Source organism: Cydia splendana, chromosome 13, assembly GCF_910591565.1.
Source record: "Cydia splendana chromosome 13, ilCydSple1.2, whole genome shotgun sequence".
In the NCBI taxonomy this organism is placed as follows: domain Eukaryota; kingdom Metazoa; phylum Arthropoda; class Insecta; order Lepidoptera; family Tortricidae; genus Cydia; species Cydia splendana.
Window position 1 is genome coordinate 8,425,823 of NC_085972.1, and position 16,311 is coordinate 8,442,133.

At 36.5% G+C, this 16,311-nt stretch overlaps 1 protein-coding gene across 1 annotated transcript in view; it reads left to right on the top strand.

The window, feature by feature from the left end:
* The window catches only part of LOC134796493 (NFX1-type zinc finger-containing protein 1-like), a 52,191-nt gene that overhangs the window by 20,606 nt on the left and 15,274 nt on the right, over window positions 1-16,311 (top strand). The window contains exons 2-12 of the mRNA XM_063768685.1: window positions 3,353-3,397; window positions 8,643-8,783; window positions 9,351-10,054; window positions 10,651-10,873; window positions 11,099-11,144; window positions 12,359-12,584; window positions 13,032-13,205; window positions 13,712-14,674; window positions 14,771-14,923; window positions 15,123-15,270; window positions 15,450-15,533. Coding sequence (XP_063624755.1) covers window positions 3,376-3,397; window positions 8,643-8,783; window positions 9,351-10,054; window positions 10,651-10,873; window positions 11,099-11,144; window positions 12,359-12,584; window positions 13,032-13,205; window positions 13,712-14,674; window positions 14,771-14,923; window positions 15,123-15,270; window positions 15,450-15,533 — 2,884 coding nt within the window. The 5' untranslated portion in view covers window positions 3,353-3,375. The remainder of the gene's footprint in view (window positions 1-3,352; window positions 3,398-8,642; window positions 8,784-9,350; window positions 10,055-10,650; window positions 10,874-11,098; window positions 11,145-12,358; window positions 12,585-13,031; window positions 13,206-13,711; window positions 14,675-14,770; window positions 14,924-15,122; window positions 15,271-15,449; window positions 15,534-16,311) is intronic.

Consider the following 16,311-nt stretch of genomic DNA (forward strand, 5'->3'; position numbering starts at 1 on the left):
AGAATAATCTTCATTTGGTTTGGTCGCATGCAGTAAATCAGCCATTGGTTTGCTGAAAAATGCCAATACCCGACGCATTACCTTATGGAATATCTGAGGTCATTGAACCTCAATGCCGCTTATCTTCAATAGCAACCGAAATATATTATTGATAAGAAATAGACGATTTATACCATTACCAAAATATTATTAGTTTATCCTAACTGTTCCATCATCATCATGCCTCATCATGTAACTTAATCACAAGGTACCTTTTCATTACATACAAATTATTGGTCTTTTTTAAGATTATTATGACGAAGAACTAATTAAATTTGGGGCAGTTTAATGTAAATTAATATTTTCTATTCATAAAAGATAAACTGTAATATGATTGATATTTTGTAGTGATGTATTATTAGATTTATTTCCATAAGGTACCTTTTCGTAAATGTATGGAGCAAATACTGTTATTGTTATGTAAGTTTAAAGTGGCATAAGGGGTTAAATATAGTATTTAGTTGGGGTTTTAGGATTTATTTCATTTGAATGACAGAATTTCTTTCATATGTGCTCAGAAAAATTGATTGTGTGTCACATTAAAAGTAAAAATATTCAATTTTGTGATTTTATATGAAAAAGTCAGAAAATACATTTTCACCTCTAAATCGGTATTGTTTTTTGCTTAAACTGTCTGTCAGTGTTGTTTTCTAATAGATAAAATTGAAATCTTGAGAGCTCATTGCAATCAATCGTAAAAATGAAATAAAACTTTATTTTCAAGAGATTGGTTAGTATACACATAAATCAGTCGATATCAAAAGTTTCTATTTGCATTACAGAACAAGTCGCAATATTTTTTTAATCTCAGATATATAAGGTATTATTATTTGTAGTCAACTATGTAACTTACTTCAGGAACATAGTTTTTTAGGCGGCTAAACTTAAAACTTCTCTATCGTAAAGTTGCTCATTTCACAACATTATTTTCAAAAAATCATATCTCTGTAACTACGCAACCTAGAAGGTTGATCTTTTGTGTTATCGATAGCTTATTTATCGTAGATTACTGGGGTATGCATAACTCCATACCCGCCATAAGGTACCTTTGACCGTGGGACGTCACATATGTGCAAATGCAATAATTGTAATTACATAGGTTAATAATGTAGGTTGCTGTGTAGAGGCTTAAAACTGGTTTCAATAGGTAATATTTTCAACCGACGAAAAAAAAAACGGAAAAGGTTCTCAAGTCGACGCGTATATATTTTTTTTTTTTTTTTTTATGTATGACCACGCATAACTTTTTACAGAGGTGTTCGATTTTGATAATTATTTTTTTATTGGAAAGGGTATACCCCGAAGTTGGTCCCATATAAATTTGGAAAAAAAAATCCAACCTTAAGGGTAGAAAAATAGGGGATGATTGATTTTTTCACTCACCGATTGTAACGTATGACCACGCATAACCTTTTACAGAGTAGTCGTAATAATAATAAAAATTTGGAAAAAAATCCTACCCTAGGGGTGGGAAAATAGGGGTAATTTATAAAAGTAATCAAAAATTAAGTAATAATTTGTATAAATTATAGCCACAGAAAATTATAAAATAAAAACTTTTTAACAAAAAAAATAACCGCCGAAAAAAAACTAAAAGGAAATAAAAAACCCGGCACTGTTATTTTTGGAGTCGGTGCCAGCCTCAAACAAACTTGAGCACCTTAGTGAAGCACCTGCACCGACTCCAAAAATAACAGATTGTAAATATATAAATACGCAGATTTGTGTGATTGATTTCAGAAGTATGTATATACATAGTTCATAGGTATTCACTTGCGTTATTGAAGACAAAATAATTATTTTTAGGGTTCCGTACCCAACGGGTAAAACGGGAACCTATTACTAAGACTTCGCTGTCCGTCCGTCCGTCCGTCCGTCCGTCCGTCCGTCCGTCTGTCACCAGGCTGTATCTCACGAACCGTGATAGCTAGACAGTTGAAATTTTCACAGATGATGTATTTCTGTTGCCGCTATAACAACAAATACTAAAAACAGAATAAAATAAAGATTTAAATGGGGCTCCCATACAACAAACGTGATTTTTGACCAAAGTTAAGCAACGTCGGGAGTGGTCAGTACTTGGATGGGTGACCGTTTTTTTTTTGCTTTTTTTTCGTTTTTTTTTTTGCATTATGGTACGGAACCCTTCGTGCGCGAGTCCGACTCGCACTTGCCCGGTTTTAACTTATTTCTTTTCAGTGTGCTATTGTTTTTGTTGGTCGACTCGTTTCGTGTTAGTGCCGGGTTTTTTATTTCCTTTTAGTTTTTTTTCGGCGGTTATTTTTTTTGTTAAAAAGTTTTTATATGTACAGCGTATTGCACACTGGGCGTTTAGCTCTGAATTTAATTTCTAAAGTCTGGGCAGTTATGCTGAGTGTCACTTTGTACAATGTATTGCACATTGGGCGGCACGAGGCTATGAAAGCAAAAATGATACTAATACTAGCCTTATTTCGTGTGTTATCAAGTTATCATTGAAATGAATCTCTATAGAAATATATTATAATTTTAGGAGTAGGTATATCGAAAGAGAAAAAAACCGGCCAAGTGCGAGTCGGACTCGCGTTGCAAGGGTTCCGTACATTAACCAATTTTTAACAATGTCGTTTTTTATGTGGAACGTGAATGAAATGTCTTTAAAAACCCGTCGGGGTCGGATCAATAATTAAGTAATTAAGTCCGACTCACGCTTGACTGCACATTTCTAATAGGTTTTCCTGTCATCTATAGGTAAAGAACTATTATGTGTACCCAATTGTTTCGGAGATAAAGTGGGGGGGGGGGGGGGGGGGGGGATGTAATTTTTTTCCTATTTTCATGAATAACTTTTAAGCTGTTTATTTTAAAATTATTAAAAAAATATATTTGTAATTCTCACAATGAGCTCTTTTATTTGATATCTAGTTTGAAAAACTTTATTTTTTAATTTTCGCATTTACCCTCCAAAAGTGGGCCCCCCTGTTTAAAATTCATTTGTTTACGTTACATGTCAGTCTTTGGGTCACAAACTTACATGCGTGTACCAAATTTCAACTTAATTGGTCCAGTAGTTTCGGAGAAAATAGGCTGTGACAGACGGATAGACAGACAGACAGACAGATAGAAAGACGCACGAGTGATCGTCTATAAGGGCTCCGTTTTTTCCTTTTGAGGTACGGAACCCTGAAAAGATATTTATTTAAATGTTATATATTTAGTGTAGTACTTCCGACAAAATGTCCCTACCGACACCGACATATGAAATTTCCACTATCAGACAGTTTTATTTTTATTTTAACCTGGTACTTTATTTATGCTTTATATTGCAGATCAGATTCGAAAAAGGCGCACACAGAAATGAGCGACTTTGGCGGACCAGGTAATTTCTGTTTTATTTTATACTTACACCAATCAATTTAATAAAATCTCATTGTGTAATCTGAGTGCTTATGTGCTAAATTACGTTGGTTCGAGAATAACGAATGTCTGTTTTTTGTTTACCTGCTGAGTAGTAATTGTGTAAGTACCTAAACGATAACTTATTTAAATTAAAAGCCGTCTTGTGAGGTTTTTAGAACTATAGGAACTATATACCTAATACTATTTGGAATCATACCAGTCATATCACACTACTACACTACGGCCACATGTTTTATACCTATCATTTTAAATGGTAGGTAAACCCCCTTTTTAGGGCTCCGTAGCCAAAATGGCAAAAAGGGAACGCTAACTCGTCTTGTCCATCTGTCTGTCCGTATGTTACTGTTACGCTAATAATTAGTTTAGAAGTTAAAATTTATAATAAGCATATAAACATGTATTTGGGGGGCACTCCATACATTCATGTAGGTAACTAAAAATAAAAAAATAAAATCTGTAAAAACCACCGCACATCATTCGATTGGTCTTTAAAAGCAACTTGTAGATTTCTAATAACTAATATTTAGAAAACTTAATAAATACTTCATTCGTACATAAATCCTGTTATACATAAATGACATAACTCATCATCAATTTATCCTATTTGCTGACGACATATCTGTAATTGTGACATCCGAAAATAGTATAGTTAATTAATAGTCATATAATAGAACATGAATCTGACATTAAAAGAACGATAGAAGTAATTATTAAATGGCTCCATATTAACAACTTAGACATCAATTTGAGTAAATCAAAATATATCAATTATCATGTTCAACTAAAATATACGTCATCTAAATGTTACACGAATAGAGAAAGTAACACAAACCAAATTTTTAGGTGTAACAATAGATGAAAGCTTGATCTGGAAGGCACATGTACAAATCGTATATAGCATAATCAATAAGTTTGTTTACGCACTTAAACAGGTACGGAAAGTTACGAGCGGTTAAACAACAACTTTGCCCCCTTGTAAAACAAATTAAATTGTTCTTAGCTTTAATGTCAATCATTTGAATTATGTTGTATATATCTGTCTATTTTGTTTAATGTGTTGTATGTCCTAGAGTTTAAGGTGTAAATTTGCATGCTACTATGTAGTTAATCATGTGTTACCTAATAACAATAGCATAAGAACCAAAGTACCATGTTTATTGCAAATAAATGAAATCTAATCTAAATCTAAAATTATTTTGAACATAATCGGTTCAGTCATTAACGAGTTTTTTTCCATAAAACTTATCTTTTTATTAAAAGGATGTACTACTACGTACATTTGACGCTCATAATAGTTCCGAATAGTGTACTGGATCTCAATTAGTAAATAACACCACTCGGTACTCGCTGGTGCCTATGTGTATTAAAACGAAAACCATGGTAGAGTTTGACTAAGAAAAGTCTGCAGCGATTTAGATAGCCCACGCAGTGCCAGTGTTATTTTAAACGGCAAACTTCTATGAAATTATGACGTAAAAATAACACTTGCACTGCGTGGGCTATCAAAATCGCTGCAGACTTTTGTTGGTCTAACTCTACCTATCTGCATCCGGTCTTCTTGTCACTATAAAAGAGTAAACATGAAAATAAATGAATTAATGTTGTTAAACGAGACATAATTATCTTATCTACGTGACCATTACTACGAAAATCTAACAATGTTAACGTTTGTGTTTTCCTATCGTAATGATGAACCAGCCAACTATTAATTGACCTTCGGTGAACCTTATTATCTTTGCAATAGGGTTTACAAATTGTCTGCCGCATAATACCTACAAATAGTAACAAAGTTCTTAATTATAACCACACATTGTTGCACGGGTAAAAGATTTAGTTCATCAGACAATACAGTGGCGTGACTGACATAATCCGCCCTAAGTCCCTTTTTACTCGACTGCCGAAAGAAGGGTTATGTTTTTTATTTACATAGGTATTAAGTACATATACGAAATACGGGATGACACATTTGGCTATGCTATAGCAAAAAGAATAGATAGTATAGATAGGGGGGGGGGGGGTCCTGTCATTGTAAATTTTGTAGTCACTGTAAATTTACTGCCATCTATCGACACACGACTAAAACTCAAAATGAAAACGTATAAAGTTAGCAAAAAATGTTTATATATGGATTTTATTATTTTTATATCATTTTGATCCATGTTCATTCACTGATAGCTATGTGCTAAAATTGTTAAATATGAAACGGTGTCGTCACGCCACCTAGCCGAGGATAGGCTAAAGGTGTGTGCGGCATCTATTCGAGAATGACTTTTACTTGAATTCCGAGGCACGTTTTTTCCTTAGACTTTATTCGTCTTATACGAAGTTACATATGTCTTTGGCTATAGTCTTTGTCGTAGTCACCTACACATTAACTGTTAATAACCAGTATGTATGAACATATACCTAAGTGTTGGTGTGTAACTTAAGAACTTGGCTGCATTTTAATTGACACTTTGGCTGCGGCAATTAGAGTGATTCTTAATTAAACACTTTGCATGGGAACTTTCTGACCGCCTCCAACAGTGAACATGTTGAATATTAGCAGTACAGTAGGGTCAGTAGGCCTAGCACAGGAGTGACGCGACAGTATCTCGCCCGCAAGGTAGACTACCTCCCTCCTACTAGGTACTTTCTCTCTAATTAATAATACAGTGAGAAAAAGACGAGTAGTCGTAGTCTATCTCGCGGGCGAAATACTATCGCGCCACTCCGGGCTCGGAGGTACATAATTAGTAAGTACTAGTATATCTCGACACAATCGGGTACCAAGTGACCTAAATTATAATGATATTGATAGTATAATTATAAAATTAATATAATTATACTATGTACCTACATAGAGATTTAAATGTGGTACCTTACTAATTTAATTGATAACTTCTTATCGATAACCAAGTATGTACTTTGTCTCGTGGTATTTAACTGAAATTATGTTAGATATACAGGGTGTCCCATAAGTGACACGTCACAGTGACACTGGAGGTAGACCAGGCCAAGAGGAACCAAACTACCTAACTTAACATGACCCCAGTAAAAGTGGCACGGTTTTCGAGTTATTGCCAAATTAAGGTTTTTCATGAATTTTGACCGTTTTTAACATTGTTAGTGCCAGTGTGCACTCGGAAAGGTCTCGAAGTTAGTTTTTTTATGTGTACGGCATCATGAATAGTTGATTAAGATAACAGAATAGGCATTTTATCGATAAACAATGTAAAATGCAAAAAAAGTACTGGTTTAATCTTGAATTAAATTCACAGCGAAACATTAATTTCGACTTTGACCACCTGTCGTGAAAAAAAATTACTAGAATAGTAATGAGCAAATAACGTCCAAATATTGAGCATGTTATGCAGATTCAAAAATGGTATAACACATGTACCTTCCTGCAATAAAATAGGAATTATTATCATCTTTCGAAAGCCTCATAAAAAATAAGTGAAAACTAGGAACTCTGCAATCCATTGCTACTTTTAGTAAAAATAACGATTTATGTTGAGATATCTAATTCTGGATTCAGAAATAAAAAAAACGCCTATTCAGTATTTGCCGAATGCTTAAAAGAAAGAGATGGAAAATGGTCATGTCCCTTTTTAAGGATATCATTGAGTTGATAAAGGCTCAAAGAAAATAAAATACTGCAGGTTGAAGTTTAATAAATTTTTTAAAGTAATTTTATTTTAGAATAGGTGCTCGAATTGTTTTTCCCCGGCTCGTATGCACGCTTGGCACCGTCTTGTAAAACTTCAATTGCTCAAGGGTTGACTGGAAGAGATCCCTGAAAGGGATAAGTTGATGTTGTTGATTGAAGATGGATCGGCCGACTGGTACCAGTGGCATGGCCGCCGCGTTCCCCGGACCTAAACCCATTAGATTTTTTTCATTGGGGATGCTTAAAATGCTTAAAAGATAAAGTTTACTCCGTGCCAATAAGGTCCCAAGAGGAACTACGGCGGCGCATGTTCGAGGCAGCACGAAACATATCCGAAATTAATTTAAGGAAATTAACTTGAAGTAGTAGTAGTAGTAGTAGTAAAATACTTTATTGTACAAAAAGAAACATAAAACATGAAAGAACACACATCATTAGTACAAAGGCGAACTTATCCCTTTCAGGGATCTCTTCCAGTTAACCCTTGAGCAATTGAAGTTGTACAAGACGGTGCCAAGCGTGCATACGAGCCGGGGAAAAACAATTCGAGCACCTATTCGAAAATAAAATTACTTTAAAAAATTTATTAAACTTCAACCTGCAGTATTTTATTTTCTTTGAACCTTTATTAACTCAATGATATGCTTAAAAATGGACATGACCATTTTCCATCTCTTTCTTTTAAGCATTTGGCAAATACTGAATAGGCGTTTTTTTATTTCTGAATCCAGAATTAGATATCTCAACATAAATCGTTATTTTTACTAAAAGTAGCAATGGATTGCAGAGTTCCTAGTTTTCACTTATTTTTTATGAGGCTTTCGAAAGATGATAATAATTCCTATTTTAATGCAGGAAGGTACATGTGGTATACGATTTTTGAATCTGCATAACATGCTCAATATTTTGACGTTATTTTCTCATTACTTTTCTAGTAATTTTTTTTCACGACAGGTGGTCGAAGTCGAAATTAATGTTTCGCTGTGAATTTAATTCAAGATTAAACCAGTACTTTTTTGCATTTTACATTGTTTATCGGGAAAATGCCTAGTCTGTTATCTTAATTAACTATTCATGATGCCGTACACATAAAAAAAAACTAACTTCGAGACCTTTCCGAGTGCACACTAGCACTAACAATGTTAAAAACGGTCAAAATTCATGAAAAACATTAATTTGGCAATAACTCGAAAACCGTGCCACTTTTACTGGGGTCATGTTAAGTTGGTTTGGTTCCTCTTGGCCTGGTCTACCTCCAGTGTCACTGTGACGTGTCACTTATGGGACACCCTGTATAAATTGTGTACATAGGTATAGGTAATAACCTACATAATTGTACCTACCTACTACATTAATGTTAGCATGTAGGTACTGAAAATTAAAGGTACTACACTCGAACATTTAAGAGATTGGGTAACTTTGTATGTGTAATTCCTATAATGTCATAAGTTCCGCAGTCAGACAGACAGACATAACACTAGTTGCCTCATTCGCACACCGATTCCAAAAAATTGAAAAACTATCTTCATATGAATGACTATTAACTGTCTAGGTCCTTCACGACAAGGCCGCGGGGGCAACGGCAATAGACGCCCATGGCGGCAAAAATCGCACGGCGGCAGGGGTCGAGGAGCTGGTGCGGGGTGCGGTGGCCGTGGCCGGGGTACTAGCGCAGCCCGAGGGAATGTCAACGGTAAGAACCCACTCTCCCTGCTGTTCATTACTGTCTAGGTCAGCGGTTCTCAATCTTTTTTTTTGACGGAACCCTTTTGGAAAGCGAAATACTTGATGGAACCCTACAATAAAACAATAGTTTTTAGAAGTGTGTTTTTTGCATAGTAAAATTTTTCGAGGCGACTAAAGCATAGTGTTCTAAATTCTTGCGGAACCCCTGCAGGGGTGTCGCGGAACCCTAGAGTTCCGCGGAACACACTTAGAGAATGGCTGGTCTAGGTCCTTCACGGCAAGTGGGGGCAACGGCATCAGATGTCCATGGCGGTACAGAGCTCACGAGGGCCGAGGCGCGGGCCCGGTGTGCGGGGTTTAGAGACTCTTTACACTTAGTATACTTATATTTAACACGCCGGGTTTATTTTTGGCGTAGGTATGTTGGGTTTATTTCTCGGTTTCCGCACTACCATAAATATCCTGTATTCCATAAGTATCGCCCCGTTGTATGGTTTTCGTAGGTATAACATGTTAGACAACGTTATTCATTTGAATATTTGGTGAATGGTGACTGGTGACTGGTTTATTTCAGCTGGCCCTGGAATTCTCGGGGAAAGGCCTGCTCTTATTTCGGCAACACCTGAACAACAAAACATACTTCAGGAAATCGTAAATAACAATACGGACGGATCTCACGGCCACTCGAACAGGAATAATGCTCGCTCCAACCAAAAAAACGACAAGGGCCGTGGTAAAAGGGACAGGCCCATGGGCTTTAAAATGCTAGAGGAAATATCTAAATCTGATAGTGTCGACATCATTGAAAAGATTAACCAACAGAAAGCATTTTTTACCCTTCTATTAGATACACCTGTCGACAAAAAGAAAAGCGACATATTCTTTTTGGTCCTTGAACTGATTACTAACGTTTGGAAAACTTCCTTCGAGGAATCTAAGAAGTTGCTTCTTCTGGATCTATGCAACACTAAATTTATCGACCATTTGCAACTGTACTTGATGCATTTGCCGTATACAGTAAGCAGGGAAGACAAGTATTTCAACAAGTACTACTGGACTAGGGAGAAGGAATTCTGGAGTCATTTCATGAATTTTTGCGAGTGTCTTATAAACGTTTCACCGGCGACGGCGGTGCACAAGTGCGGGGCGCTGATCGAGGCCACGAGCAAGAGCTGTTTGGAGGGGTTGAAGGAGAAGCAAGGGTTCGAGTTGCCGGAGGAATACACGGCAAGAATGACTAAAATTCGGGAAAGTCTAAAAGTCTGCGATCAGGTACAGGTAAGAGTACCTACAATACCTACTTAGAGTACTTAGTATGCCTTCCAATTTATCTTAAAAATTTAAAGAACTCTAATATGACTGTGATACCTATATTCCCCTACGTACACTGCTAAGTTTTAGTTAAAATATTGGTTGCTTCTACGCTAGTAGGTACCCATAGTTAAGTACCCTGTCATTAGACGTGCGACGCTTAGAAATTTGTTATCGCTTTCTGTGACGAAATATAAATGACCTACCAGTTCTATTTAGAGCTTTTTGTATAAAGTTAGTGAGAATGGATTAGTGTTATGGTAGGTACTTAGATGGTTATTATAGTTTTGTCGTTTGGTACAAAAACAGAGGGGATATCAATAGGAATACATACCAACGCGTAACAAGATCAACTTTGAAATTCTTAAACAATAACTTTTAATAAATACAATATTTAAAGCTTGACGAATATTTAACTGTGGGTAAATAAAATAACCTAATTGTTGGGTGTAGTTTAATACATATTTTAGCAAAATGATGCCGACAGAAATGGTAACAGTAAAAATATTTCCCAGTCTTATCAGTATAACAAAATGTTGACATCAAAGAAATTATAATTATAGATTCAAAACCAGAGGAGATTAGAAGGGATTGATGAGGTCGGCGAGCCTCTCGAGAGTTTCCGTGAGCTGAGCGTGCTGCCCTCGGGCTCGGAGCTGCTGGAGCGGCGGCCGTTTCTGCGGCCCAACGTCGTGGAGGGCGCGTACGCGGACGTGGAGCACTACCTGGACGTGCAGTTCCGGCTGCTGCGCGAGGACTGCTTCGGACCGCTCAGGGAAGGGATACGTAAGTTTTACTCTACAAACCCATCAACAAAATAAAAGTAGTCTATTCAACACAATTATGTAAGTTACTACATTTTGGTAATAGATTTTATTCAGTAGTCCCATGAATATGTAATAAGAACAAGTCCCTATTACCTACAAGGAATCTAACAGGTAGATACCTATGTACATCTGTCAGACTTCGTTTATCGATTGGCTAAAAAGTTATTTGTGTATTATTCCACAGACCAATTTATTGAAGAACCGAAGAAAAGAAAATACGATCACATACGGTAAGACCACAGACGATTCGATCACACGCACACTTTATATAGGCAAATAATTGTATTTTATTAATTGTAGGATGTTTTTAGAATACCTACTTCCTAATAATTGCTGGTCCATCGTTCTTAATTTCTAACCAGGATAGTTAAATAGGCTAGTGTCAGTTTAAAAAAAAGCTTATTATAACTTACGATGCTTTCTTTCAGTGTGTACCGAAATGTGAAATTTTTGGAACCCTACGTTTCCAATCAAAATGTTGGTTCTATCGTATTGCTTGACGAGGGCATTATGAAGATGATAAATAATGTGAACTGATGGGCGCACAGCAAACGGTTCCTGTTTGGGTCCCTTGTGCTGTTTACCAAAGATCACTGCAAGAGCTTTCTCGTCGGCTTTCTCCCTTTTCCTCTCTGAATACTGACATAATAGAATAGTTATTTGTTTTATAAGGGGGCAAAGTTGTTGTTTAACCGCTCGTGCTAATATTGATACCAGAGCAAGCGAAAGATTCCAAAATTGAACCACGAGCGTAGCGAGTGGTTCGAAAAATGGAATCTTGAGCGTTGCGAGGGTTTCAAAGCACGAGGGTTAAACAAAATTTGCCCCCGAGTGAAACACAACATTTTTCATCACACCAACCCGAAACAAATACCTATTCAATGTAAAATATCAAACAAAATCAAACTAAATCAAATTCAAATGAATGTTATTAAATATTTATCATTCAAAATCATCATTTTAAAGTCAATTATACCAGCAAACATAAGAAAACAACTCAAAATTTGCATTTGATTACTTTGCCTCACATGTGAATTACTAATAGCAAAGTGCACCACACCAGCTCGGAAAGGCTTACTTTGCACTTCAAAAACGGATAGCAAAGTTGCACTTTGCTATCAGTAATTCACATGTGAGGCAAAGTAATCAAATACAAATTTTGAGTTGTTTTCTTATGTTTGCTGGTAGAATTGACTTTTAAATGATGATTTTGGATGATAAATATTTAATAACATTAATTTGGATTTGATTTGGTTTGATTTTGTTTGATATTTTACATTTAATATTTGCTTCGGGTTGGTGTGGTGAAAAATGTTGTGTTTCACTCGGGGGCAAATTTTGTTTAACCCTCGTGCTTTGAAACCCTTTGCCAACTTTGCCCCCTTGTAAAACAAATAACTATTTACGAGTCTAAAATGATCAATATGTATCTGTATTTTTTCAGTGTCTACAAAAACGTAAAATTTTTAGAACCATACGCTTCGAAGCAAAAAATTGGTTCTATCGTACTCCTCGATGAGAGCACTATGAAGATGTTCAAGAGAGTGAACTGGGCGCACAGCAAGCGGTTCCTGTTTGGTTCCCTCGTAGTCTTTACCAAGGATAATTGCAAAAGTTTCCTTGTGGGAACAATTTTGGAGCGTGATGAAAAATTCTTGAATAAAAGACAGGTTACGAAACATTCATTAAATTTCAATATTTGTACTCGTACACTAGCTGCATGGTCTTCCAAGTGCTCGATACTTCAATGATGGTTAAACTTGAGGGTATATTACATTATAGGACCTCTAGGTTAATAGGTGGCGACTGGCGACCTGGCCACGGATCATGTTTCGGGGTGATTTCGAGCGATTACAGCTACGCGGCGAATTTTCTTCAAGTATGCTCGATTTCTCAATTCATTCAAGTCTGCTACCAGCACTAACTGACTTGTAATGTAATGCAACACTTACTTAAAGGGATTCTTAAAAAAACCGACAGTCGAATTGAGCACAGCACACTGACTCTTGAAATGCTCGAGTGATAGATACACATACCACATACAAAATACATTACACCGAAATGTTACAAGTCAGCTTCCACCCTAAAAATATTTCATAATATTGTTACTCTTTCAGTTACCAGTCAATATTGTAAATTGTGCAATGGGCTCCAACTTATACAACGACGATCCATACATAATGATAGAGTGCGAAGTTTACTTCGAGCCTTACTATCACGTGCTAAAAGCGCTTCAGGAACCCAGCTTCCCGGAGCATTTGGCTATGAGCAAATACATTGTCGATGTTGAAGTAAGTATACTCATAAACTTTGCAACTAAAATTGTTATAAAGGAAGGAGTTTATAAATAAATATTATAGGACATTCTTGCACAGATTGACCAAGTCCCACAGTAAGCTCAAGAAGGCTTGTGTTGTGGGTACTCAGACAACGATATATATAATATATAAATACTTAAATACATAGAAAACAACCATGACTCAGGAACAAATATCTGTGTCATCACACAAATAAATGCCCTTACTGGGATTCGAACCCAGGACCATCGGCTTCGTAGGCAGGGTCACTACCCACTAGGCCAGACCAGTCGTCAATGGCAAGGCTGGGAGTTTAGGTAATATAGGACCTCAATGTGAGGTAGCGAGACTGGCGACGGATCTGTATGTATATTAAGCTGCAATATTATTATATTTAAGTATATTAAGTATAGGACTAAAATATAATAGAAAATTATCTTTAATTATATATAATCAACCTCTCATCCCAATAAATTTCGATGTTTCGTGGCCACTTACAGAAAGTCCCTGAAAAACCAGCTTATCTCACTCCGGGAACCATTTATCAAATTCAAAATAAAGACGCAGAAGACGTGAATTTCATTGTCTTGGAAGACCACAGCTGGCCCTTGCAAACTGAGCTGAGCTTGAATAATACCCAGTATGAAGCGTATAAACTGGCGCTCACCCACGAGTTCGCCGTGATCCAGGGCCCGCCGGGCACCGGCAAAACCTACCTCGGTGTCAAAGTCGCGGAAACTCTACTTAAATACGCACCATTTCCTAAAATTAGATGTTGCATGCTTGTCATATGCTACACAAACCACGCCCTTGATCAATTTCTAGAGGCTCTTTTACCTATCACCAAATCTTTGGCACGCATTGGGGGCAGATCACGAAACGAAGCATTGAATCAATTTAATATAAATAATTTGAGACGTAAAGTCAACAGCAGTTATTATCATGAAAGGAGAATTGAGCTAAAAACGCAGATCAGTGCATTAGATCACGCACAAGCTCGTGTCGATGCCTTGAACTCTGGAGTTTTGAGCTACAAAAGTATTGTAGCGTACAACGAAGAGTGTAAAATACTTGAAAACTTCTATAGAGGGAGAAATATAAAAGATGTTTTAAAACATTGGCTTTTTGAAAATGTGGAGGATTTTCAAATTGATCCTACATTATTAGAACAAGTTGAAAATGATCAGCCAGATGAACCTGAAAATAACAACGCAGAAGTCGACGACGATATCTTTGCTAGAGATGAAATCGATTTCGATGATTTGGATGATGATGGCTCTCTGGCAGAAAAACCAGGCTATGACTCCGTTACTACATCTTTCTCGTTGTCTGACAAAGAAGAGGAGATAAAATCTCTATTGCGAAGGTTTCAAGATCTACAAAACAGAGGTAGTTCGCGATACGAATTAAAAGAATTAGAAAACGAGATATGTCATGTGTATTCAGAAGTGAAACTTTTCAAAGTGAGTATTTCAAATCATCCTTACGTTTTTGTTGTAGGGTCTCTGTTCTTTATATTTTTCCTTGTTCAATTAAAATATCTTAATCTTCTCCTTTAGGATATGTTGGAACACCGGTCCCGAGCTCCAAGGATTCGCCTAACCAATGCACTAGATTTAACTACTGTTCCCCGTGTAGAGCGTTGGTCATTGTACTTTAAATGGGCCAACGTAGCCATGGAAGACGTGAAGAAAAAAATTAAACAAATTGAGGTTAGTATTTTAAGTAGGTACCCACTTTTGCATTAATAAACTTACACTGATCTTTGTTGTGCTTTACAGGTTAACCTAATATATAATTAGGTATAAATAATTCTGATGTTTTTGAGGGCTAATCTGCCACGAATTAAGTGTAATCAAATCACCAGTTTTCATTTGTCTCACTGTCGCTTTATTTCGTCTGTTACTTCAGGAGAGGTTGCGCTCTGCCGCAGTGGCATATGAAGAGGCCAGGATGATGGTTGACCTGTCCGTACTGAAGCGAACTCGAGTCGTCGGAATGACCACGAGTGGGGCAGCGAGACTGCGCAAGTTGTTAGCAGAAATAGCACCTCCAATAGGTACCTAAAGTAAAAGTCAATAATCGTGAGGTGTAATAAATGACATTAAAACCTTCAATCGTGAAATAATGTAAATAAATAAGCACCATGTTAAGATATCTAACAACCTCAATGATGCACTTTTTAAATGTTGGTGTTGGTTCCGAATCCTATTTCTATTGGCAAATTAATTGTTTCAGTGGTGGTAGAGGAGGCCGCAGAAGTCCTGGAGTCGCATATAGTAACGTCTCTTACAAAAAGTTGCCAGCACTTGATTCTCATAGGTACGTAAATTTTATATGTATGTTGAATTGCTTGATATCATTCTGGTTGTACCTACACCTACATGTAAGAATGATGACAGAATGGTTGTAGTTACGGGTTTGGCAGGGTCTTTCGAAGTTTCTAATGTCAACTTTTAATTACCTGATACCTACCTGTAATATCTGAGAAGAAACTGGTCGTTTGTGATATGAGAGTGCGGAAGGTCTCGTTTGCAAGTTTAATTTTTGAAATGTTTGTTGTCGGAATGACGCCCAAGTAACATTTTAGTCCTATAATTTTAGTTTTTATCGCTAAAAGCTTGTATAGACGTCGTATTAAGGTTTCAGAGATGACCACCTGTCGTATAAAAGCGCTTGGCAACACCTTTTTGCTCTATAGGCTTATACAGCTAATATATTCTATAAGCAATTGATGTAAAGGTTTACATCATCATTTTATAGAGCCGTTACAGGCGTGTACTATAACAGGTTCAAATATAATCACTATAGAGCAATATTACTGTATAATAGTATTTGGAATCACTTTTATGCAACTAATTTGCGCTATTAAGGTTCCCTGCCAAGCCGCTATAGTTTTGTGTTTTAATAGTGACAAAAACCCAACTATACAACGATTTTAGGATATAGTGGCTTTAGAGATGACTGCTATAGTACATAATACTTTAGTAGTTTGCGCTATTAAGGTTCCCTGCAAGCCGCTATAGTTTTGTGTTTTAACAGTGAGAAAAACCCAACTATACAACGATTTTAGGATATAGTGGCTTTAGAGATCACTGCT